Raw genomic sequence first — 26,160 nt, forward strand, 5'->3', positions numbered from 1 at the left:
GGAATGTGCCCAGTATTATCTGCACTTGAGCCTTTCATTGAAGGCCTTTGTTGATTGATGGAGTTTTGTTTTGCTGCAGTTTCCCGGGGGGTGTCTCTGTACACAGCGAAAACTCTGTTCTGCATGGGACACAAGTGAAAATCAGCATAATTGAACTAATTGCAGCCAATTTCTCCCTGAATGGACCCCGCTGTCACATCTCACAACAAGCAGGGGGACAAGAGCGTCTCATGGTCCCCCGGATGGAGATGAAAGGGACAGAAGAAAAAAAACACCCAGTGATCGTTCTCCATTCAACTGGATGGAAGGGCTTGTAATTCAATGAAAATAAAGGAGTGGGGATGAAACACAGCCGAAATTGATTTGAGTATCCAAATCAAGTACCCAGGTCACGGGGTCGCCTTGAGCATCAGGGCCCCCAGTTTCCATTCAGGCCTAAACTGTCGCGATATCCTGCGTGACAGCCTCACAGCTTCCCCAAGGTTTTTTCTGGGGACTGAACCGAGTGAACCCCAACAAAACGTCTTTGTCAACATCTGAGAGCGAATCAGCCACAAGTGTCAACAAACACTCTGACGGGCATTCCTGTGGGCAGTCCTATGCCGCTTCATTGCAATAACAGGGTGCTTAGGCCAAACACAACTTGGGACAAACAGCAACAACCCCCATGATACAACCCCGAAGAAATGGAAGGCCCCAATGGGAAACTGTGGCCAACAAGCTTTGTTTACCGGTGGGCACAGCTAATTTGTTCATTCAATGTCAACCCCAACACTTCTGGAGGAAAACCTCCCATATGATTTCTTGTCCAATCAAGACATGAGTGTTAAATAATGCATTTGGATAAAATCTTGTAATTACCTTCTTCTGCTTCTCCTCGCCTCTCCTGTGTCTTCGTATTCATCCATTACGGCCTTCGCTAATTGCTCTATCATTTATTTTGCATTCCTTTCCAGATGTTTATTGTTGTTGTTGTTGTTGGTATCTTATTTTCATAAGGTGTCTCGATCCATTGTTTTACGTAGAGCCTGCCTCTGGGTCACCTGAACGTTTATTTAATTAATTTGACCTACACTGCTTCTTGGTTTATTCTTGTCATTTGTCCATGTACCTTTCTGTTCCCTCAGTTTTTTTGTTGGGGCCATCGCTCTCCCCCCTCATCTTTCCCTCACACTGGGTGGGCTTCTTGGGAGTTGAGATTGACCTTTCAACTTCACTTTGACCTCTGACCTTGTTGCTGTAGGATCCTGCACTTAGGCCACAAAAGCACCTGCCACTCAGCAACTTTCCATCCTCTCCCCAGCATCCCACCACCACCCTTTTCGTCTTGTTTTCCCCCTCTCCTTTGTCAACCACATACCAAGGTTATGTAGGCTTCTCTGGGGTCTCACACACACTCTACATTCAGAGTAAAGAGATAGAAGAAGAGGGAGACACAGAGCTCTGTAGTCACATTAAACTTTGGCCCTTCTGAATGTGAGTAAGTGAATTTTCATTTCCAAGGTTTCTCATTCAGTTCAAAACCAAGACACTCATTTGCGTGCCTTCTTTTACGTTATGCATTCCTTGCATGTGTGAATTTCATCACTGCCTAAGACTGTTTGTAAGTATTAAGGAAGGATATCTTTTTTAAAAAAGGGGGATTTATTTCTATGGCTACACTTGATCTGGCATACTATACGTGTAGTTATAGTTATATATTGCCACCTGGTGGAGACTGAGAAGAGAACATATAGAAAATGATTGAACGCTATTATTACTACTTTAGGAAAATTGGTTGTAATGTGTTCCTAAACGCGTTTTCCATGTTGAAAATTATGCTCTGAGCTTAGTTATTTCCCTCACTTTGCAAAGGATAAAAGAAATGGCTTACTAGTTGAGTATTTTTTTTCTCTTTTTCATATTTAATCTAAAAGATTGCACCGTGTTTCATCACTGAACTAAATTATTTCATAAATAAAAAACAGCACAGATAAATTTTACTGACTTGGGTTGTGTGGTATTTCTTTTATTTTAGCGTCAGAGAATATGTTCATAGGAAAAGAGGTATCTTTTGCTGGATTCGCTGTAATCACAGAGCCAACTGTGTCTCACTCAAGCAGGGCCACCATATGGCCAACTGGCTTAAAAGACTATTACCGAGAACACGGGGAAACCTGATTATACAAAATGCACATTTCAGTTTCAGAGAACAATTCCCATTTTGGAAAAATGTCAACTTTGTAAATTTATAGCTGGATCTCAAGAATTTAAATTAAAACTTTCCCCCAATTATTCCCAGAAGAGCAACATAAGTACTCTAGTTGATGAGTTGTTAAAGGTATAGATCAAATCAATCAATAGGAATGGGGAAATCAATGCACCTTTACTGTATTTCTACATATAAATCTGTTTGGGATCTTAGTTTTTATGCTTCATTCATTTTCCACGTAATATACAACCGTTGGTTTGAATGTCCTTTATATCTTGCTCCGTGTCATCGGGGTGTTTTTCGTGTCAAACAGTTTAAACGGATGAATGACTGACAATAGTAGGCTGATGACTTCATATAATGGAGGCTTTGCAAAGTTTCTGTATAATCATTTGCCTTCTGTGACATTGTACAGTTAAAAACAAAAGCTCAGGTTTTAATCTGCCAAGACAGTAATTAAAAATTGTCACCTGTACGTATGTACATACACACAAAATACAAAAAGACAAGTCATAGATCCAACTGCTCAGAACTTTTATTTCTCAGGAAATGAGGGTTAAAATTAAATTAAAATATAAAATTTAGATGGACAGGTCTGTCTTTAAAGGGGGTGTTGACGCAGGGAAAGTCTGGGAAAGAGGAAGCTACAAAATGTAGTTTCAGGGGTGAACCGGTCATTCAAGAAGTTATAAAATAAAAAAAGGAGACAGATGCAGTTAGTAATTATAAACCCCACCCCCATCTGAAATGTCCTCATATGCAAACAGTGCTATAGCTCTCTCCTTTTCCTTTTTCTGGTTTTTTCCACGAAGTTTTTGATAATTTATCTTTTACACTCGCCCTCCCACCATCATTATCATCATCATCATCATCATCTCGTTTTGTCTAAATGTAACATCTTTTGCTGCAGTTTTGAAAAAGTAAACAAAAAGTCCTTCAAAAATAAAATGCCACATTTCAAGTTCTACTATTACATATACAGTATATATATATAAATACATACATAAATATCTTACATGTACAACCAATTTTGAAAAGGGGTAAAGAGAGAACCCAAAAGACTTATGAGGACTAGTGGAGGTGGGGTGAGCAGGGCAAAGGAGCCCAAGGTTGCTCATTGTGAGGGTAGTGTGTCTTCCGATTTGCTATTTGTTTTAGCTTTAAACACACACAATCGCACACAAACATACACACACAGCCTTTTGGGGGAGGGGGAGAATCGGGAGCATTCCTCAGTTGGCCCAATAGGGGGAGCTGCCGTAGCTGGACTTGCTGCCTTGGGTTTTCTGCTGCATGCTGCTGGACTGACCACGCTGTCCAGGTCCACCCTGTAGTGAACAAGGAGTCTATTTTGTCAATCACATTTAAGATCAATTGACAACTCAACAGGTTTATTGAAAATCAAACACCCAATTGCACGACACCTCTACAGATGCAAATGTATTTTGAGGGACCCTGGGAGAGGAGATGAGCTGTATGAATAGAAACTTCAGTTACCTGTCCCTCCTGTGTGAGGTGATGGTGCAGCAGCTGGGAGTGGGGCTGTTGGTGCGGTGGCAGAATGTGAAGGAAGGGAGCAGGGGCGTAGCCTGGAGCACCCCCGGGGTTCAGGGGCCCTGTTCCCCCGAGTGCTGAAGGCAGGCTGAAGGGAGGTGGTGTCCCTGTGTGGAAGCCCTGCTTGTCAAATGACTGAGGAGAACCAAGAGGAAAAACAAGATTAAATCAACAGAAAGTACAAAAAAGGCACTTTAAATTAAATTTAAGATCCCTTTTATCGAATTATGTTTTGTTTCCAATTATTTTGCTTCAATTTAGAAATTTAAATTGAAAAAAAGCCCATCAAGTATGATTATAAGAGATTTCAAGACTTAACACAACAAGTCTCCCACCTGTGTTTTGCTGTAGATTGAACCTCCCATATCAGGTACTCCTCCACTGGTACCTGAGCCCGACAGTCCTGGTGCTGAGAGGAGAATGTAGAGAGGGGGAAGGGAAGAGATAAAGATTGGAATTCAAGAGGGAAAGGAGGAAAGCAAAAAGGGGGTGGGGGGGGGTGGGGGGGGGGGTGATAGAGAGGAAAATCAAGGGGTTAAGGGGGAAGAAGAACAATTGTATCACTTCACTGCTGGTGAGCGAAAATCAAATCAGGCACTGAATGTTCATTTCCACTGTTAGTAGGAGGGGGCCAGCCAGGAGGAAGAAGCATACTAAGTGATGAGGCACGTTTCTGACTTTCTTTCTTGTTTTCACCCTTTGGCAAGAATCCATTTATCTGCACATGAAGTGCAATCACACACGTGCATATACACACCTCTCTCCAGAACACTCTTGACAGTAGAATCATCTGCAATTTGAGTACATCTGTTTTTCCCACAGGAAAATGCCCACTGACTGTCTGTGTTGTCATACTGTGCGCACATGTGTTGAGTGTGTACCTTTCCCTGGGCCGCCGCCCGCTGACTTGGCCTGTGACTGGGCAGAGCCTCCGTAACCTCCCTTACTGTACTCCCCAGCATGGGCTTGAGAGAGGTCATCAAAGGCTGAAGGAGGTAGAGGAGGAAGAGTACAGAGGAGGAGAGGAGGCAGAATGAGCAGGGGAGAGGGAGGGGGTAGCAAGAGAAAGATGAGCAGAGGAGGCGAAGAGAAGGAAGAAGAAAGTGGTTGGGATGGGAAGGGAAGAGAGGGGGGCATAGGAGAGAGGCAGTAAGGTAACCTGACTAAAATGGCAGCTGTGTCTATATTGAGCCGTGTCCAACTTCAGCAGGGGGTTTGAGCTATGCATGCAGCACAAGCAAAAAACACAGGCCCAACTCCACACACACATGCAGCATTTCACGTTCATGTTTAAAGGGTTGGAAGATGGATTTCTCTTGTGCCTTCCAAACACCTAATCTCTGGTACACCCCCCCCCCCCTCACAATATCTGTACTTGAAAAATAGAGCCGTTGAGACACCCTTTGTCACTGTCACAATACATTTGACAGAAGTCATTTAGTAGATAATCCACCATTAGTTGATCAACTAACCTTCATGCCAGGTTTTTCTGACGGACTGTGGCACTGATATAGTTCATTTTAGAGCCCAACCAATGGACTCCCTACTATTGGAGTAAAACATTCCCGATACATACATTTTTTTCTTTTTTAATTCCTAAAAAGTCATTATCAAACCCATATGACAAAAAATGTAATTGAGGCTTTATATTTCAGTTACACCATAAACTTTGTTATAAATAAAAACAAAACACAAATAAAACTAAAATTGCACAACCTGAATTTAGAATATAAACTAGGGCTCATATTGGTCAATATCATCGGGCAACCGTTATAGAGGTGGGACTCTAGTTTATTTTGCAATAATAATTTAAGGTGAACCTGTGCTGTCATAGCTGAAATAGACACACACAAGCTTCAACCAGCTCAAATCAATTCAAAAGCTGAATTGAAACTGCTGGATATAACCTCCACATGAAAACTCTTTACAACGACTCAACTCTTGAGAATATTTGATCGGATTCTTTTTTTATAGAAGAATAACAGCAGAGTGTTAATGCTCTTGTTTAAAGCTCATATTACCTGTGCTATATGCATGTTGTCCGTAACTGGGCTGATGCTGTTGGTGATACTGATTGGAGGGGTTGGCCATTCCCATTGCAGGTTGTTTGGCCGAAGCAGGAGGCACAAAGACGGTGGGGCCATACTGGAAGGCTGAGGGAACCCCGGGCATACCAGCATAGTATGGCAGACCTGTGGGATGGACAGTTAAAAAAAAAAACAATGACACACTACCCAGGACACAATGCTCTGCAATGTTTTTTTTTTGTTTTTTTTTAAGGAATAAGAGAAAAGCTTTTTTCTTAAGTTGTACAGTCTACACAAACTAATGGACCAATCAAACTATATTACCATTTATGTGAAAATAAAAATGACTTCTTTTGGATAATTTTAAATGAATAGTTTTCAAAACAAAGCAAAGCTTTACTGGCAGAAAACTATTTTAAGCTTCAAGGGCTCTGAGCCATTACACCTCCATATAAACATCTCATAAATAAGGCTAAAAAACAAAAAGGAAAGTATTAACTAAAGCTGGAATATGCATTAGGTGTTAAGTCCATGAATGAGTTACCCAGAAATTAATTTGGCCAACATCCTCATCATTTAATATAAATTAACTTTTCCTTACCAGTGTATCCATAGCCGGGGGGCAGGGGCGGGTTGAGGAAGGCCTGGTTCTGTGTCTGCTGACCCTGGCTCTGCACTGCGCCCTGGCCCTGTGTCCCTGCCTGCAGTGCCTGCTGGGGCTGCGACTGCACCCCGGCTGTAGACAGGCTGGTTGGTGGAGCTGGAGATGAAGAGTCATTCCGACCAAACTTTGTTGCCTCACCTGGCCAAGAAATAATGGGTAGACAATGTATCTAAAATTCATCTTGCTAACGAAGTGATTGAATTATGGGGAATAAAGAAAAACAGAAAAAAACTCCATGTTGTCATCAATCAACTTAATATGCTCAAATGCAAAATGATTGCTATACAAAAGCGAAATTAACAGATGTCGATGTATTGTTTGGGAGTTATTGTTATGATTGTGTCTGAGTGAGATCTTAAAACAACAGTCAAGTTCAGGAGACATATCAACTACAGTTCAACACCCAAAAAAAATTTATTTACCAGAATATGGATTATTGGCGAGGCCATCTCTTGCAGCCATTGCAGCTGTAGTTCCAGGGAATGTTACACCATAATAGTCCTAGGTACAAAAGGGGGGGAAACAACTTATAATTAAAATTCTAATGACAGTGCTCCCCATCTGTTGCTTTCATTGATAGTGCCATGCAATGGAAGAGAGGATGAAGAGGAGTGGTTTCTTTACAAATGGTAGCAATGTTATATACAGGGAAACAGATTTGAAAGCAAATTACTTGCTTAGAAAAAAATACTACACTTTAAGTAATATGCAGAAAGGGACATGAAAGAATTAACTCAAACAGACTCACCATTGGAAGGCGAGATTGCAGCATTTGCAAGTCCTCGTATCCATAGATCTGCTGTTGAAATAAAGACATTGGGGGAAGAGCAGTTGATGATTTCTGTTGGGAGTTTCTACTAAACCTCAGTGTTGCCTGCACACTGTTTTAATTTTATCCTCTACCCATTTTAGGATCTATTCAGTGTCTAAGTGCTTTCAACAGATGTCATGTGTGATCAGAACGTACTAAAGCGCTCATCGCCGAGACCAAAAAGCTCTATGGAGTACGGTGTGAATTCACTGCCATGATTCTTCAATTCAGTGCATCAACTCAAGGTTAATGCAGGACCAGTGAAGACGTTTAACACCTAGGTGAGTGATAGTCACTTGAGATGCCAGTAAAAATAGGATTGGGAAAGAGGATATTTACCGGATAAGCAGGGAGCAAGCCTCCGGGGCCCATGATGTACTGGTTTGCCAGAAGAGGCGGCACTCCTTGAGCCAAATTGGGAGGAGCTTTACCTGGGAAGAAGAAGAAACTGACTTAAAAGGCAGTCAATGTGCAGTTTTTGTACAGTACAACTAGTAATGAGTTTCTTATGACGTATATTTGAATAGATTTGTGACATTCTGATTACTGTCACTGTATACAACAAAGTGAGGAGGAATGGTATTTGAAAATTATATATTCTAAAATAATGTTATGTAAAGGAGTCCCTGTGTGACAATGATTTGATTCATGTGTTGACTATGAACCTACCAGAGGTGGCGGTGAGCAGCGGTGCTGTGCGGCTGCCTGAAACTGAGAGTGAGGTGTTTGTGCCATTCTGAGTAAGTCCTGGTGCTCCAGATGGGTGAAGACCATTCATGATTGAGCTGCTTACAGCCAGGGGGACTGAAGGGTTGGGATTGACAACTTGGCTGGACGATGATGATGAAAAGGCATGAAGGTTTCCACTGCTGCTACTGCTCTCCTCATGACTTATCTGATGCTGCAGGACAAGAGAAAACAGGGTGTGTGAGAGGAGAACAAGCAACTGTTTTGTACGATCTTGCCAACTGGTCAAGTTTTACATCCATATCTGTCCAGACCACATGTCATATGTGGTGAAAACTTCAGGAATTCAATGAAAAGTATTAGTGTATATTGTCATAATCAGTTGTGAGGTCACATCGACCTTGACCAATTAAGTCTAATCAGATTAACCTTGAGTCCAAGTGGATGTTTGTGTAAGATGTAATGAAATTCCCTGCAGGAGTTCCAGAGATATGACACTCACAACAAGGGATGGATGAATGTTCGGGTGGAACACACCCAAATGTTCAGTGAAGAATTTGAAGGAATTTGATAAAAAAAAAAGCAGTCATGAGTATAGTCATAATTAGCATGTGGGGTTTTGAGTTATGGTCAAAAACATGTGCGTGGTCACAGTGACATTGACCACTAAAATCTTGTGTGTACACAAAATTTAAATCATAATACTATTGGACGCGGCTGTTGCTGGCATGAAGTCCCGCAATCAAATGGCCCAACTACAAAGTGCCTCCACATTTCAGCGAATCTATTAAATTTCAAAAATTGTGCATGCTAGTACAGAGACTTACCGTCAGGGATGAACTTGTGGCAAGGGCGGCTCCAGGTGGGTGATTACTCGTCACGTGACTAGAAACAGAGAGTAGTGATTCTATCAGCCTTCTAAAAATCTGACGAAGCCAAAGACTCACACCATCCAGGCAGGAAGACGGGAGATTCAGTCAAAAATATTTCCACAATACAGGATTAAGATATGTGCTTGTAACCATCATTATCTCCAGAAAAAGAGAGGCAAAACGAAATCAGTGTGAGATAACAAATAACACAGTGTGTCTAAATCATCCCTTACCTGCTGAGCGAAGGGATGGGTGTTGAGTGCGAAGGTGTGACTGCAGGGGAAGGGATGTGGTGACCGGGGCCACTATCGCTCGTCATAACAGGAGACTCCGTTTTCACCGTTCTAGACGATGATGACGTATCTGTGAAAAACAAAAATGAGATATATTAATTTGTGTAATTTTTTTGTTGCTTTTACAAACTGATGATGGGAGGAGAGACACAACAATGGAACAGAATAAATGTTTGAAAAACTCTGCATAAACTCTGCAAAACTCTTCCTACCATATGCATTTAACAAGCAATACTTACTACATTAGATTTTACAGTTCTCTCAAACTGACAGTGCTGTGGGTACTTACTGTCCTGTATGCTCTGTGTCTTCATCCCACTGTAGCCATTCTAGAAGAGGAAGAAATGTTTAAAGAATTTGTTTTATCATTCAGTTTTTGTCAGGTACTATGCAGTTGTCTACATCTTTCTTTAGTTGTTTGTAACCCTTGTGCATACAGACAGCAAAAAATGTATCCTTACGGTGAGAGGTCCAGCACCAGCTGATGTGACATCTTTGCTCTGTGAGAAGCCAAGATGAGGTGGCAGGGACCTTTGGCCACTGCTCTCCGAACGGCTGGTTGTGGTAGGGGCTGCACAAGAGGGTGGAGTGGCAGCACAAGGAAGACCCAGGGACGGTGAGGGTGTGGCACTGGGCAAGCCCAAAGATGGTGAGGGGAAGCTGGGGTCTGACACGCCTGAGGATATACTGGGCAAACTGCTCATGTGTTCGCTGTTCACAAGACCAAGAGACAGGTAGATGGGGAAAGACACAAATATAGATACTGTGAATATGACACAAGCAGTTTCTACCAGTAAAATTATATTATTCTGGAGGCCGTTTTAGACAACTGAAAAAATGTCCCTATAGCAGCAGTCAGTGCACTGCTTTTTGCCAAGCTCAACCTGTGAATGACTGCCATTCATGCAACATGAAAAAACAGATATACATATTTACAAATGACAAACTGGTGCCTCAAAACAACTTGCACACACACCCCACAGATCCTGGCTTGGGGAACAGGCTGCTCTGTGGGTGCTGTGTGGGAACAGTGGTGGGGACAGACATGGGTGCTGCAGCTGCTGGAGCTGGGGCCTGAGTGGGGGCTTGTTCCCTGGGCAACTCCATGTGTGCCATGTCAACTGTTCCACTACCGGCCTCAGATCCAAAGTCAAGAGCTCCGAACTGAAAATTCAGGCCAGACATATCTGCTGAGCCTGGCATCTCCACTGCCGACGACGGGATCTGAGTTAGAAAAAGAGGAAGTTAGGCAGAACTGGACAAATATGATAAATCACTTTGATTATTTTATTTTTTTGTGGAAAAAAAGTCTGAATTATTGTAAATTGTTAGTTTGTGCAATTAAGTTATTTTCAGTAAAAAAATGACAGTACATGATTTGCTAGTGACCATGTTTAGTAAAAACAGAGTAGTTCAGTATGAACTGCAATGACTTGAGCAGCTGGTAGGGAGTTCCTGGTAGCAAACACATTTATGGTATAGATGTCCTTCAACATGACAGTTTAGATATCATCTCTGTTTATGAGAGTCAAAGCTGGCTTGTCAAACATGTGACAACAGATGGGATAATCATTGTCTTGCAAGTAATATTGCCATTTTACTTTCATGGTGGTTTTGAAAATGTTTTGTCAGATAAAAGATCACATATAAGAGGAGCTTACCTTTGAAGGAGGAGGTACTCTGCGTCTCTGGGTCTTTAGCTGTCGCTGAGGGGCCTCTGTGTTGGGAGGGTCCATGCCCTGCAGCTTCAGTCCAGGAGAAGCTCCATCTCTTAGAGGCTGGACGGAGGACTCATGACCTGAAGGGGATCAAGGACGATGGGCACATTCACGTTACCATTAAAATACACAGAATCAAAATTAAAATAATTGTTGAATCCAGACATAATGAAAATAGTGATACTGCCATGATCTTACAGTACAGTTTTTACTGGCATAAAATGCAGTCCTACCTGGGGGTGTGGGGACCTGTGGCACATGCGACTGAGACAGGCCCAAAGACTCTGTGGTGGAGAGGATGGTGGACTGTTGTTGCCTCTGAGCCAGTTGACTGAGCACCGCTGATGGCTCCGGCTGAAGCTTCAGCTCCACTGAAGAGATTGGGGATAAATGTAAACATTCACTTAACTATTGTACTGCAGCACACTGTACTGATTGCATTGTTGTCATTGACAATAGTTAATGTTTAGTTTTCATTTCTATGTTGATTTACTGTGATGTAAAACTTACAGTTTTGGGCAGTAACAGGGCTGTTCTCTACTCTTTGAGCCTTGATGTCTAAAGAGGGAAAGGAGGCAGGAGCAGGACTTTGCATTGGAAGTGGCCCTGCGTCTTTGGAAACATTACTGCTGCTGCTGCTGGTGGTGTTTGCCAGCGTTTGACTGGCTCTCTGACCAAGCCGAGGCCCATTGAGCTGTTCTGATGTCCTGGAGTCAAGGGGAGATGTTGGCTTAGGTCCATTCAGAGAACCAAAACCAGAGCCCAGGACTGATGACTGTGATGAGGAAAAGAAGAAAAACAAGACCTCAGATACATATTTCATGTTCATACACACTGGGATGAAGTAAGTGTTTGGTTGAGCTTGCACATGTGTAAATGTGTATGAGTGGCAGTCTGTACCAGTGCAGCGTGTGCATAGGTGGTACTAGCAGAGGCGGCATGGGCGTAGCTGTTGGCTGTGGCGTGTGCATAGCTGTGTGTTGCAGTGCGTCCATTGTGGTGGGAATTGGTAAACACCAGGCTTTGGCCCAAATCCTCAGCTGAGGGGCCATCGACAATTGCCCCCAAGTCAGAGTCCATGGAACATCCAACAGCCACTCCAGCCTTTGGCAGTAGGCCACTCATGTCCACACTGAGTAGATGCAGGGGAAAAGAGAACAGGGAGAGCAGGAGGACAAGTAAGTGGGGCAAAAAGGATAAATTCAGTGATGAGGGTCCGCCAGAAAAGATAATCACATAGACTGAATAAAATGTTGTTCTGAAAAAAAAAAAGGCATATTCTTTGTAGTTCTTTGTAGACTTACTTATTTCCTGGAGCAGAAGACGCAGTGAATACTTTGGTCTCAGACAACTGCAAAAAAGCAAAGGAAGTACCAACAGCCATCCTTGAGATTAATATAGTAACCTCACACTGACAACTGACTTTATACTCAAATAATTTGATAAGTTAAAATCAGAAGCCAATAAAACCAGGCATTGGGAAGGCCAATGTAGATTTTTAGAAAGAAAAAAAAGTGAAAATAAATTTCAGATCAGTAAAAAATGTTGCCTTACATCCTCATTCCAGTCTTCTGAAGTCCAGTCTTCCACATTGCCAACCCATGTTCCTAAAAGGAAAGCAGTTCAAACATACTGCCGTTATGTTCTCTGCAACAATAAATTCCCTTAAAGCAGCGATGGAAACTAAAACCCATAACTGCGTTATTAGGACACTAAGAACCCTTGAATCCATTGGGTAGACTAATTTGCTATTTTCTGTTCGAATCCCGCTAATGTGGGAAATTTTTGCTGACAATACTGATTATTTTAAGTTAAGAATTAAGCTATTGGACAACAAAAGCAGGAAATGGCATCAAAATATTACGTCCTCTGTTATTTTCCCTACCAGGTGCCTCAGCAGGCTCGTTGCCGTCCCCTTCCCATGTCTCCTGGCGAGCTCCAGAGTTAGCCGTGTAGTCAGCAGGATTGAACGTGCTGAAAAAAGTAGAAAGTGAGAAGAAGAAACCGGAGGGAAGGTGAGTAAACAACAGAAAGAAATTAAAGAGAAAATCAATTTATTTGCTGGAGCTATTGATAACATGAAACAGGAAATTAAGATGTTCATTTTTAAAGGAGGAAATTCAGAACTTAGTTCTTCCACACATTTGTTTTTAAGATATGTGCTTGTAATCAACATCACCATCTCCTCCTCATCCTGCTTCAGGCATACAATTCACACTAGTAGACAGACATCCTTACCCCATTCCCTGGGAGGAGAACCTGTTGCCTACAGCTGCTCTTCCCCGACCACGAACCCCTGGCCCTTAAGAGACAAACAGAACAACCAGATGACCTCTGTTGACTCATCCCATTCAGCATCAACTCCTCATTAGGCATTTTTTTAAAGTAAGTATAAAACTCACACACACTGTCACTCGCACAATCATAGTTGTTAACTAAACCAAAATATCACCTACAATTTTGCTGTCAAAACATGTAAATTTGGGGCCAAGAAGTTTACAGCCAGGCTACCTTAACTTTAAATAACCCAATAGTTAGGTTTTTGGCCTACGAATATCTTGCATGCATGCATTTCTCCCAGTAAAGGCATAACTTGCCATCTGACTTCATTTTACACCTTAATTGACCTCAACATTCTTAAAACAGATTTTTACTGCTTTCTCTCTTCTCTCGTCATATACTGACCTCATCCCAACACACACGCACACGCACACGCGCAGCTGCAAGGATTAAGCACATTCCACACATGTTCAGTGCGGCAATACTGTAAATGGCGTTAGATACATATAGATGTTACCAGCTAAATCACCAACACATTCACAATAATAACAACTCAGACAATGACAATATTAGAATTTGCCTAAATACATGAGGCTGAGGTTTTCAACCTCTACAACAATCATATGTACATTTATATAAAACCTTTTACCAAGCATTTTTTTTTCTTTTTCTACAATGATTTGGTCTACCAAACATACTTGGATGTTTACTTTTGTCGAAAAGTTCTTCAAAAGTACTTCAGTTTTCACGTTTATGAATTACTGCAATGGCAATGCATAGAGTAAAAATGAGAGATGTCTCACCTCTGCCTCGCCCCCTGCGTCCACGGTCACCCCCCCTCTCTCCAGGAGCCACCTCAAACCCATTCTCCTCAAACCGACCTGGAATCAAACAAAAAACAAAGGGACATGGCAATTAAGACATTACAATTTCCTATATTGTCAAAATTAAACTAGGAAAAAGAGGAATAAATGGTTAATGTCAAAGATGCAGCAAACACAAGGAGAGAATCTTAACAGACTGACAGGAACTTACATCTACAGAATCCAGTCTATTCATTCCTTTGACAGGATTAACACATCTTTGGTACCATTCTTACCTTCACGCCCTCGGCTGATTCCTCTGCCCCTCCTGTTGGAGCCTCCACGTCCACGACTGGCCTCCCTCTCTCCTCCTTTCCTTTCTCTGCTCTCCTTTATCTCTGAAGTTCCTCCTTCTTTCCCGAGGTTCCGCTTCTTCCCCACGGTCTCCCAGGAGTTCTGATAAAGGTTAGCAGGTTAGCAATAAAATAATGTTGACTCTGCAAACTGCAACTACATTGTGGTATAAATTTTATCATGATTCATCATGGTTGTGCAGCTTCTGCAAAACCCAGAGACTAGCTAAATGTCACTTGTACACTTTACGTACTGTATATAGACTTACTGTGTCAGAGTGGCTCTCCAGCAGGAAATTAATGGCTCTGTTTACATCTTCGTTGCAATCATGGAGGGCTACCATGCACTCATCTTGAGTCTTCCCAGTTACCTCAATCAGCTGTGAGCAGTCAAAACAGGAAAAACATTTTAATTTGCTCATTAGAGCAATACATGGCGCAATATTTTTTATGCTTTTAATTGTATCACTTCCACCATGATTATTCCATTTATTAATGATGATGACGATGATTATTATTATGCTATATTGTTATTATTTTTATTTACTTTTGTGGATTGGGGATGTGGGTGGGAGTGGGCGAGCAAGCTCAATGTATTTGTGTTGCATTTGTAACGTTTATGTGTTACGTATTCTTGTTTCTCCTGTATGTTTTGTTGTATACATTTTGTATCTGTGTTATAGGACCCCCTTGAAAAGGAGATGCTGCATCTCAAGGGGCTATCCTTAACAAATTCAATTCAATTGAATTCAGTGTCGAAGAAGACAAGACAATATGCAGGTTTATATGCACACACAAATTACCTGTTTGACCTTGTCTTCAAAGTCAGCGTCATTGTTGTCGTAGATCACTTGGGCTAAACGAAGCTGTTCTGCTGTGGCCTGGCAAACAGAATTTAGGGAAGAAACAATACAACAGGTTAATTTTTCTATGAAAGATGGTACAGGATGGAGCAAATTAATTTCCAATCAATTTTACGTTCAATACTAAACAAGGAATTCTTGAAATAAAAGAAGGCCACAACATTGACTATATTTAAGTGAGTAGTCCTGGATGCAACTCTGTATGAGCAATGAAGAAAACCCACCTGTATCTGTTTCTGTGGTTGTGTTGTTTGTGTGGTGCTGGGCAGCGTTCTGTCCCGAGTTCCCCGGGCTGGATTGCTGACCACTGAAGTCATCATATACAGTATATACAAAACAATGTATGTACAAAATAGAAAAAATCTGCAGGAGAGAAGGGGGGCAAATGTTAGTCCTGTATGAGATGATTACATTGCATCAAAATTTCAAGTGAAACATTTTTCTGAATACATCTGCAATGCCAAAATACAGTTTACTGAATATAAGTAGACCGTGGCTCGCCATGTAAGACTATAACCCCATCCTTTGCCCCCCACCTCCCTGGTTAAATTTAGCCAGCCAAGAGGGGACTGTCCGGGTGTCAACTTACAACCCTCCCTCAGTCTCCCACACAAAAACACCAGGAGCATCAGATACAACCAGTACACATTCGAACACTTTATATCCAGTGACGTCGGGAGAACCACGTGATAGAAGCAATAAGAAATCACAAAATGAGTCCTGGCATTGTGCCAAACTAAACAGTGTAAAGAGGAATCGAAAGCATACACCTACTCTGGGTTATTCTCGACTAAACAAACAAGCTGGTATTTCTGCTGGCTAATTACAATACGAACTGACAAGTTGAGAGCATGGGATCACAGCGAATTTAGCAGCTTAGATTATTACTATTGTCCGACTATTTAGTCTGACAAAAAAAAAAACAATCGGCAGCAAGAATGTGTTTACGCAGTTTATATAATCCAACTGATGTTGGACGTTTTTTTAAGTCGTCTGTTTTATAACGCAAGCGGTAACTTGGTGGGATATTATCATATGGAAATTTAAACGAACGTAACAAGTAGCTCATCGGAAACATGAGCCGCATTGGCTAACGCTCACATTAGCGTTAGGTCATCCAGCTAGCTATAGCATTGCTAACCGCTAGTCTTTGTTCCGTGTGCGATTCCAACCGTTCCAAAAGCTACATTCTGCCGGACAAATCTTAACAATGTAACCGCGCGATTACTCAAGTTGACCGCCGATGTGACTTCCGTCAGCACAGACCCGCTGTGTTCTGAACAAAAAGATAAACAAATGTGACGACAGGGGACATGGAACCTTTTGTGTAAACCCAGGGAAAAGTGGCAGATTTAGCCGACGCCATTAGCATGCTAACACAACTCACGTCGAAAGAAAAAACGCCACGCTTTACATTAACGTTTCCAAAGGTTAATGTCCATGTATTTCAGTACTCGGGTGTACGGATGCGTAGGTGAGAAAGACTGTCGGGGGGGGGGGGAAGCGTGGCCCGTTCACGCGGCGACAGTTATCAACTGCATGCTAACTGACCCGGCATGTGAACGACCCGTTGGCGTACAATGCAGCGCTAAAGAGCGGATACAACGTTGGCTAGCTAGCGAGGAAGTTAGTTAGCTTGCTTTCAATCGAACAGGACGAACAATGTCTCTACATCTACCGATGGGTTTCCCTAAACTTATTAAGAATTGTACGATGATACACATTGGCCTTACGAACGGCTTTCAATAACAATAGGTCGACATTTTTTGGTTTCTTTTCTTTACCTGCTAACACGCTTCGCTCAGCCAGCAGCAGCAGATGCTGTCACGTGACCCACCGCGCCGTTGTTCAACGTTCTGAGGGTGACTCTACCAACCAGAACCCGGGAGCTGGTCACGTGGTTCAACGTCGTGTTTTACCTACCACCCGACGCCCGCGCTCATGTCCGGGAGCGCGCGTCGCTGTGACGCGTTCCAGCCTTGCATTAGGTGAAAGTTCCAAGAGTGTTTGATCATTTAATTTCAGCTAAATACTGAACAGATTTATTTCCTGGGGTTGTGAACTGAATGTTAAACTCCTCAGTTTTGAGGAGTTTTTTTACTCGAGCCAATGTTAGTTTATTTGATGGTGGTATAATACTAGAAGTGATGTGGTTTTGCAGGTTTCTTCTATTCTAAATGAAGTCACTCCTAGCTATCCTTTCCCCGGAAAATATATATATATATATATATATATATATATATATATATATATATATATATATATATATATATATATATATATATATATATACACACACACACACATATATATATATATTAGAAGTGATATAGAATTGGATAAAACATCATATAATTCAACTCAGAAAATAATTATCAAATACAGAAATACATTTTTCACCACACATCATCTGAGAATTAAATACATTTAATTTAGTCCTAAACACTCAGGTGTGTTTCAAAAACACAGAATCTTCAAATACTTGTCTTACACAATCTTTTATCAAAGAAAAAAACAACAACACAGCACCAGTAAAACAGCCACCTGCCAAGTAAACTGCTGAGTAGACAATCTGAGCTCAAGTCTGCAATTGGTTAGGTGTGTAACTCAAATCAAGACACAAACCAGGAATTATGAAAGCTTCAATAAAGACCAGATTTAAGGCCAAAGATGTGAAACATTTTCAGTCTGAAACTGGGACTAGGACTTCCAATAGATGACCAAGCCTGGACTTGAATAGTACAGCCCTTTAGATTAAATAAAAAGTTGCGGCATAGGGTACATAATTAGCAGCCATTAAAATAACTTAATTTTCAAATACCAGTCATCCAAATATCCACACTAGTGTGACAGATATCATTCATGAGATGAACTGAATAAGTTAAGAGTTAAATATGCATGGATTTCATAATATACAATGCATATGAATTATCATGTCAATAGCTAAGGAAGACGAAAAAAACACCTCAACACAAAACACACAGAGAGAACCCATGAGAACCCTCATGTAACACATTATTACACACAAGTGATATTTGTCTAGTGTACCTTTGAATCCCTTTAACATACATGACATTTAAAATAAAAAACACTAATAATGTATTTGACTCATACTGTCTTGTGGCTCTGAAAAATATATATTGTGCACTTATACACACCACTGCATAACCAGCATTTATTCAGTATATAGGCTGCACGAAGAATGTAAATATTCCTGCTTATTAACTTTGTTGATTCAAGTAACTGGATTGTTATTTTCTTCTCACTGATTGTGTGTTTGGTTAGAGTGACTGGGCTTCAGATATGGCTGCAGCTGAGCTCTCATGCTGTGGACACACCAAGCCTTTCTCTCCATGATCTCTTCCAGCTTGTGGACATATTCCCCAAATGCCTGTAGGGCAAAGAGACAAAGAGTGAGGATGAACCAAAGTGTGACAAGTCACTTTAAAATGCAGTTTACAAGAAAAGGGGGGTTACAATTGTGGGTTTGTTTTATTCTGACCATATCAGGTTGCTGGCACAGAAGTGTCCCCTCTTTATGACATAAGGCCTCCATCTCTTCAAACTGCTCCCAGTGGGCCTGGACAACCCGACACCTAAAGATGGGTTGGGTCAGAAAAGACATATTCTATTCAAACTAATAAAGTTTAGGTTGTGATTACTCCGTCATTTTGAAATACACAGCACATTCTCTAAATCTGTAATCAAAGAGATCTGTTTCATTGCTGTATCTTTATTAGGATACAGCAACATGATTAACAACTTTATGTACAATAAAGAATATATTGAGAATTCTGGTACTTACTGGGCATAATCCATGTCTTCCAGGGTTGCCAGAGGCATTATGGGTTTAATTTGCTGTTTTATCTTGCTTTCTTGAATATTTGACTCAGCAGAACTGTTTGGTTGGAGTGAGTTGTTGCTGGAATGGTTTGAATGTAGAATATGAAACTGGTCCAAAACACTTTCTGACTGTGGTATTAAATTTAAAGTGTCACGTTTGTACTTGTGCATGTTGTGTGTGTTTTCTGTTGGCATATGGGTGGCACGATTTTGGATTAGATTGTGTGAGCTGGATGACTGCATGTTGTCAAATTGCTGATCGGAGGGTGAGTTAGACTGCATGACAGAGGTTTGCATAGAATCACATGTAGAGGGTTTAAGTGGGGATGCAGGGGCTTTCTTGCCAAGAACTGGTATTGTTTGCGGTTTCTGACTGTTCTTTTGGTCTTTGAGAGAGACCAGCATAATGTCAGGCATGGGAGGTTTTGTCCTACCTGGACAAGAAGAAAAAAAAGAAGTTCACGTACACATTTTCAAGCACTCGTTATTATACAAACTGGGAGATATGATACTTACCTATTCTACAGTTTTCATATGTTGCACGATTGTCTTTTCCTCGATCGGTGTGATTGATTGCTGGGTTAGAGGTGGGGTGGTAGTGGGTCTTTGCTTGTGCCAGCTCCAAAAAAGACTGACAAACATCTATGTCCTCAGCCACTTCAACTTTACCCATCATCTCTGCACATGTGTGACACTCTTCTTCCACTTCCCTCCTGATTTTTTCTCCCTTTTCATTCTCAAGCAGACAGGGTGAGAGGTTTTTCTGTTCCCCCTGGATGAACGAGGCTCTAGTGACCTGTTGATCCACCTGAAGCAAAGAGATGCTGAGGGGGGCTATGATGTCGCTCACGGTATCTGCATAAGTCTCATCATGATGTGAACCAGACATTTTGGCCTTGACATCTGTATGGTTGTGTACCTGAGCATAAACTGGATTTCCACACAGTTCTTTAAGGGGCTCAGATGGTATTTTATATATAATCTGTGTGATGGAAGTAGAGAGAGGTTGTGTGGTTGACGGAGCATTTGTAAATTGTGCATTTTGCATTAATAGAGGCAGGGTGTTGGGGATGCATCTGGCACGTTTTGATTCGAGAGAGAGATCACTTAGTTTGTTTGGAGTCAGGAGTGTGTTGATATCTTCAACAGCTGGGGAGAGGGGTCGTTCTGCTGGAGCTTGCTGAAGGGGTGACTCCAAAAAATGGTGGCCTCCTGCCCTCTCAGTGCTCCATGCTCCATAAACTCGGTCATCTGCGGGAACCAGTCTTTCCTCACCCATTTTCCTTCTGTCTTCAGAATGACAGCTGTGAGACACTTGTGCTGCTACGTTAGTTGGCATTGCACCTGTGACCCTGTCTTCTTGCTCTATTGACAACGAGGCCCACCTCCTCTCTCCCCCTTCCTTCCCAGCTGGCTTCTTATCTTCTCCCTTTAATCTTACTTCAGCTGTTGCCCCCACTGTCCTCCTCTTATCACTTTCACCTCTGTCTTGTTCTAATCTTGCCTCTGTTCTTTCCCAAGGTACCCTCCAGTGTTCACCAACACCACCAGAGTCACCTTGTGAATCATTGTTATTGCAGCATTGAGAGAGCTTGCAAGACTGCATGGCAATCTCAGCACTGGGAAAAGGCAGCTGGCCTCTGTAACCATCAGCCCTAACCGCAACCCCAGCTCTGTACGCATCTAAAACATCCTCCAAACCATGATACATGGGGGCAGAAGATAAGAGACGGGAATCACGGCGAAGAGGAGAACAGGTAGACGAAGAGCCAGATAAATGAAGAGAGGCCTGATTTGAAGAAGGGAAAGACGGACATGTAGAAGAGGATAATAGATTGACAGACGTGGAAGAAGATGAGGACATAAACTCCTGCAGCTGCTGGTGATACCGTCTCAGATGTCTCTGCCTCTCCTTATCCCTTTCATCAACCTTGTGTAAATCTTTGTCCCTTAGATTTTCTATGTCAATTACTTTGTCTCTGCTGTGTTCCACTTGTCTTCGCTGTTGTAACCATCCTCTCTCCTCCTGTCTTCCCCCTTTCAGAGTGCTTTGCTGTTTGTCTTTTTCTCTTTGGTGTATCCCAGGTTCCCTGATGTTTTGGTCATTACCAGATTGACTGGTAAATCCTCCATACCTTTGGTTTTCTCTTCTCCTAACATTTCTTTCATCTGCTTCCACCTTCCTATGCATCATGTCATTCATTCCCAGCCAGCCTCTAATTGGTGTAATATGTTCAAGTCCAGTCCCTTTTCTGCCCATTGCACCTGTTTCCGCTCCCCATCTGCTGTTCTTGGGTGTGGAGCAGAGATATGTGTCCCCTGTGGACAACCTTGTGATTGGTGCGGTGGGACCAAAAGCCTCTTTTCCTCTCCCCAATTTCTGCTTTTTAGGGGGACTTCTCCCTCGGGTGCCCACATTGCTGCTGTTGGACAGGTTATGTTTAGGGGAGGGTATCGTCTTGGCCCTTCTTCCTCCTCTTAGCCCTCCATGTCCCCTTAGCTCCTTCACCCTAGGAAAAATGAAGTAGATATAACATCTGAAGTTGTAGTATTCACTGTTCATCCCCACGACAGCCTTGGATACAACCACGGAAACTTAACTTGATATTTAAAACAGGTAAGCCATAGTTAAAGCAGAATGAACAAAATCCAATATCTTGTTTCTCCCACTGGACCTACCCACAAACACACACACACACACACACACACACACACACACACACACACACACACACACACACACACACACACACACACACTTACCGATCAGCATATCTCAGTGTATTAAGTGTATGTTCGGTCGCCAAGTGACCAGGTGAAATGTTGGCAATCATGCATGTCATTGAATCACCAACAAATGAGTCTTTCAAAACCTAAAATGAGAACAAAGTAGTTCAATTAGAATTCACAGGAGGAGTGTACTGATTAAGCACTTTTGTATTATTAATATTCACAATAGAAATATTGAAAATTGTTGAATAAACACAGCTCCTTTAGTCTTACTACCTGCGTTAATTTGCTTTGTCTGAAAGGTGTGTGTGATTGCTCTTGATCAAGGGACCGGATACATTCTTTAAGCTGGGGGGGAAAAGCATACACATGGGAGGGTATGTAAAAATCCCAATAAAAATTTGCAATACCTTTGACTTAATGCGAGATCTCTGAGTAACTTACAGCCAAAAGACTCTGGTTGATCTCAGCTGCCTCCATACGACTCTGCCTGTCTGGTTCTTTGGTATCTGACGCCTTTTCACTTCCTGCCAGGTCCACAAACCACATTCTACAGGAAAATACACCAACACAAACACACAAACACACACCTTTTATGTCAGTAATTTTACACCAACACAATTGGGCTTATTTGGTCTATTGTGCAATAAACTAGTAGGGCCTGAAGGAGCAAAGTCAAAACCAACAAAAAGAGTGTACATCATAATAAGTCCAGAACAAAACACATCAGATGTTTTCACTTACCTGCCAGCTATCTGCTGGTTTGGACCTCTTAGCTGAATTTTCATCATGGCATGAGAACGAGAAGAAAGTGGATTTACGCCACTCATCCCCTGTGTGCGCTCCTCGGTACCCTGTGAAATCACCTTTTGATGGAAACGGGAGGACAATTTTATTTTTCTTTATCAAATGAATTTGTTTTTGGAGTCAAAGTATTTATATTAATGGGTTCTACAGGTGAAAGTGCTAATCAGAGCACCAGCTCTGGACAGTGCATCATGGATATGAGGCCATTTTAAAGAAAGGGATTAACCTCCAGCAGTGAGCTGACTGAGTCCACCCTGACATCACGCAGGCCTGCAATGTGAACCATCTTATGTCCATCCTCCCTGGCGAATAACCTACAGACAGATATACAGAGGGAAGAGAAATAGAAGATGTTTTTTTATATCAATACAAAGATTAAGAAGAGGACAAATTGATGGTGATGTTGCCAAAACTACACAATCCCAAAGGAAAGACTTGAGTATGTATCAACCGGTTTGCTATGTAACACATATTAGCAACTGATTTGGTAATATCAAATATTGTTAACTCAACACCTGCAAAATATATAATTCATTTTTTGGGGTTGTTGTTTTAACAAAACAACACACTCACACAGACACACACCTTTTCCTGTGGTCCAACAGGTCATAGAGTTGACCACAGTAGATCTCAAAGAAACTGACATACACCAGCAGGGGAGAGTGCATGTGCGAGGTGGACAGGTGTGCAAAAATGTCCAGGGCTGCAAGTGCATACAGCCCTGGTCTCGCAGTGGATGAACCCAACATGGTGTGAGTCTTCCCTGCACCTGTCTGGCCATATGCAATGTAAGTGGCCTTGCCTCTATGGACGCACACAGTAGAAATATAGATAGTTAGAAAGCAAAGATTCATAGTAACACAGAGCCAAATCTCCTATGAGCATACACTTTAAAACTCCAAAAACAGGCTTCAGGACATTTGGTTAGAAAGGAATGTAGGGTGACAACATACACACCCATGCACATACCACTACGTCAGCAATAACCTACCCATTGAGCATGTGTTGGACCAGAGGATATGCTGTTCTTTGATACACCTCCTCGTTGGAGCTCTCCTCTCCAAAAACCTGGTCAAAGTAGAACCTGTGCTGCAGGGACAAAAGGTCAAGGTAAAGTAGCTGTAAAAAAACACACCCTCACAACTCCAGCATTTCATGACAAAATATGTCATAATTACATTTTGACAATATGTGTTTATTTGGAGATAATTTCAGACCAAATATTGACCAATAATGTTCTCTTCTCTGGACATTACCTGTAGTATGTATTGTGTGAGATCCACAGCCTCTTTGCCTTCATGGACAATAACACACTCTGCGCCTGAAGCTGTCACAACATCTGCTTCCCCTCTCCTTCTCTCTGCACGAGTCAGAGGCCTTTTCCTCACACACACAATAATCCGCTGTTCTCCATCTTGTCTGGTACAGTCAAAGGTCAAAATTAGGATGATCATGTCCACAGGAAATAATCCTTATATTTAAACTATGTACAAATGTCATAATACAAAGAGACACAATCGCTTTTAAAATGTGAAATTGTTGAGTATCTGTAGGAGGCCTCTCCTCAGTGCATGTGTAGGAGCCATCTGGATACTTTGTTTTGTTTTCTGAATATCTTTCATGTTCAGAAACTTTAACTTACCTGTTCCTGTCTCCACTAAGTAGGGAGCAAGCAGTGAGGACAACACAAAAACCACTACTTACTTTTTGTTTTGAGCAGGAGGGGAACTCGGTGGTAGTCCGTAGTTGTAGCCAACGGTTCTTTTCAATTCATAAATGGGTGTTGGCTCAGCCATGTGTCCTGAAGCCCCATTACTGCCTATTTCTGTGTAATGTTTTTCCTTCTTGGAGATTCTTCTCCTATCTTTGTGCCCAATTGGTTTGCTGTTGAACCTCTTTGGTTCCACTGTTGCAGGCCCGGGTTTTTGTTTGTGGAACGAGACACACTTTGGTGATAACCTGGTGTGAGAGTTGTACATGGCAATTCCTCCTATGGTGTCTGGCTTGGTGTCTCCTCCTGTACGATGATTCGATGGACGACTATGGGTGTCTGTCCTGTGGTTGTTGTTCCCTTTGCAGCCATATAAGACAGCTATCCCACTGTCAAGCTCAAGCTGCAGAGGTGTGGCCGGCCCTTTGCCCTGGACTGGCACATCATTTCCATTATGAGTTTTACAGACATGAACTGAGTTTGTGGGAGGAGAAGGTAACTTATCATGATGATCAATGGTTTCACAACTGAAATCAAGCCGTCTGCGAACACTTGATGGTACCGTGGCTGCTTCCTCGTCATCATATTTATCTTGATTTGGATCTCCATAGCCATGATGTGTAAAACTACTATCCACTACAGCATAGCCTTCATCACCACCATCAGTTCCATAATCTTCACCATCCTTATATTGAAAACTCTCCAGGTCGAGAGTTTTGACCATTTGGACTATATGGAAGAGTCGAGTCCTGTCCTCCATAGTGTGGATTCCCAGGATGGGATAGTCCTCCATGGTCAGTGCTGAAAGGTGGGCTGCACTTTGAACTCCCATGGAGGTAAACCTGGATAGGCAGCAGGCAGAGGGGTTAGCCAGAGGAAGAAGGACATGTCAAGTATAAATTTGTAGGTCCTGTGGGTGAGTGTGCTTACCTGGCATAGTGATGTTGGAGCCCAACCGCTCGCAGACACTCATTCAGGCAAAGTGTCATTTCTTCCCCTTCTTTTTTTCTCTGTTTTTCTTTGTCTTCACTCAACCTACCCTGGGAGTGGCAGACACGTCGATTTAGTCTCTCCATCAGTTGGCATGCAAAAAAGTGACTGGACAACTTAAGTATTTCAATGACGACAGGTAAAACTTGCATATGCAAAATCACACGACACAAGCTTCCCACTGCAGCCCCACCACTCTTGTCCTTGCTGTTTCCCCTCCCTCAGTGATTTCTGCCAGAGTCTGACTGCCACTGGTCGGTCACTGTGTCATCACTACCACACTGCACCGTTGTGGGGGTAAGAAAATCGCAGGACACTGGTATGATGCTGATATTTGACACTTTTGGCAGCACAGTGCAGTCGTGTCACACATATCTGTATTGTAGCAAATATGATAAATATAGAAGGGGCAGGCAAGCAACTGTTGCGTTTTTTGGCTTCTACAGGGGACTGGCTGGCAGCTGTAATGGCCCTGCCACATGGCACTAGAGTGAGACCCTCTTCATATGCATACACAAGGTGAAACATGAAACAGTGCAATGCTTCAAATAATCCCACACAGAGCAAGGGCTTATTATTCCCAGTAGGGAATTAATGCTCTGCCTATGCTAATCATGCAAACTGAATTGAAGGGAGGGCAATTCAAATATGACTGCAGAGCATAAAGTAAAGGGGAGATTTGTTGTTGAAACCTGTCCAAGTGAGTTGCTAGATGAAACTCACACACCAAAATGAATTAAAGGCAAGTAATGGAGTTTAAATAACTGCCAAATGTGGTTAAGTAGCAAATAGTTTATTTATGTAATTGTTTTTCTAAAGAGGTAAAAATCAACAGAAAACTTACCAGGTACACCCCAGAGTTCTTTTAAGCAACAAAGGAAAGAGTGAAGGCGAGCTCACTGAAGTGACAAAATGCATCCATGTTTCTCAAAGTTGCTCGCATTTCCGTACACAGCAGGTCTC

At 42.1% G+C, this 26,160-nt stretch overlaps 2 protein-coding genes and 1 non-coding gene across 7 annotated transcripts; all 3 read right to left on the reverse strand.

Moving 5' to 3' along the window:
- Positions 1 to 2,708: 2,708 nt before the first annotated feature.
- LOC118313998 (ubiquitin-associated protein 2) lies at positions 2,709 to 17,049 on the reverse strand. Of its 3 annotated transcripts, XM_035640044.2 has the most exons (30): positions 16,901 to 17,049; positions 15,341 to 15,479; positions 15,057 to 15,134; positions 14,523 to 14,633; positions 14,197 to 14,356; positions 13,901 to 13,978; positions 13,056 to 13,119; positions 12,703 to 12,791; positions 12,372 to 12,424; positions 12,122 to 12,168; positions 11,718 to 11,949; positions 11,328 to 11,592; positions 11,051 to 11,188; positions 10,761 to 10,897; positions 10,076 to 10,323; positions 9,561 to 9,810; positions 9,389 to 9,428; positions 9,040 to 9,169; positions 8,762 to 8,819; positions 7,917 to 8,148; positions 7,587 to 7,678; positions 7,185 to 7,235; positions 6,859 to 6,937; positions 6,374 to 6,574; positions 5,767 to 5,937; positions 4,627 to 4,731; positions 4,503 to 4,535; positions 4,081 to 4,154; positions 3,689 to 3,880; positions 2,709 to 3,519 (listed from the first exon to the last, which is right to left on the reverse strand). In XM_035640044.2, exons 2-30 carry the CDS (start codon positions 15,434 to 15,436, stop codon positions 3,424 to 3,426), a joined length of 3,600 nt encoding a protein of 1,199 aa, XP_035495937.2. In that variant the 5' UTR covers positions 15,437 to 15,479; positions 16,901 to 17,049; the 3' UTR covers positions 2,709 to 3,423. The 3 variants fall into 3 exon arrangements, with proteins under 3 accessions (XP_035495937.2, XP_035495938.2, XP_035495939.2); XM_035640045.2 differs by lacking the exon at positions 4,503 to 4,535; XM_035640046.2 differs by lacking the exons at positions 4,503 to 4,535; positions 4,627 to 4,731.
- LOC118314652 lies at positions 12,927 to 13,008 on the reverse strand. The gene has a single exon (XR_004794695.1). It is a non-coding gene; the product is annotated as a small nucleolar RNA SNORD121A (small nucleolar RNA).
- A 478-nt stretch (positions 17,050 to 17,527) lies between the features above and the next one.
- LOC118313666 lies at positions 17,528 to 26,143 on the reverse strand. 3 transcript variants are annotated; one of them, XM_035639310.2, is made up of 15 exons: positions 26,042 to 26,143; positions 25,138 to 25,247; positions 24,201 to 25,049; positions 23,753 to 23,915; positions 23,488 to 23,585; positions 23,082 to 23,300; positions 22,723 to 22,810; positions 22,434 to 22,555; positions 22,134 to 22,239; positions 21,966 to 22,037; positions 21,723 to 21,832; positions 19,476 to 21,469; positions 18,922 to 19,393; positions 18,619 to 18,712; positions 17,528 to 18,507 (listed from the first exon to the last, which is right to left on the reverse strand). In XM_035639310.2, the coding sequence occupies exons 2-15, from the start codon at positions 25,194 to 25,196 to the stop codon at positions 18,379 to 18,381; spliced, it is 4,575 nt and encodes a 1,524-aa protein (XP_035495203.1). In that variant the 5' UTR covers positions 25,197 to 25,247; positions 26,042 to 26,143; the 3' UTR covers positions 17,528 to 18,378. The 3 variants fall into 3 exon arrangements, with proteins under 3 accessions (XP_035495203.1, XP_035495202.1, XP_035495205.1); XM_035639309.2 differs by lacking the exon at positions 26,042 to 26,143 and having other exon boundaries at positions 25,138 to 25,404; XM_035639312.2 differs by lacking the exons at positions 23,082 to 23,300; positions 26,042 to 26,143 and having other exon boundaries at positions 25,138 to 25,403.
- Between the last annotated feature and the right edge of the window lie 17 nt (positions 26,144 to 26,160).

This window comes from Scophthalmus maximus, chromosome 19 (genome assembly GCF_022379125.1).
Source record: "Scophthalmus maximus strain ysfricsl-2021 chromosome 19, ASM2237912v1, whole genome shotgun sequence".
NCBI lineage: Eukaryota > Metazoa > Chordata > Actinopteri > Pleuronectiformes > Scophthalmidae > Scophthalmus > Scophthalmus maximus.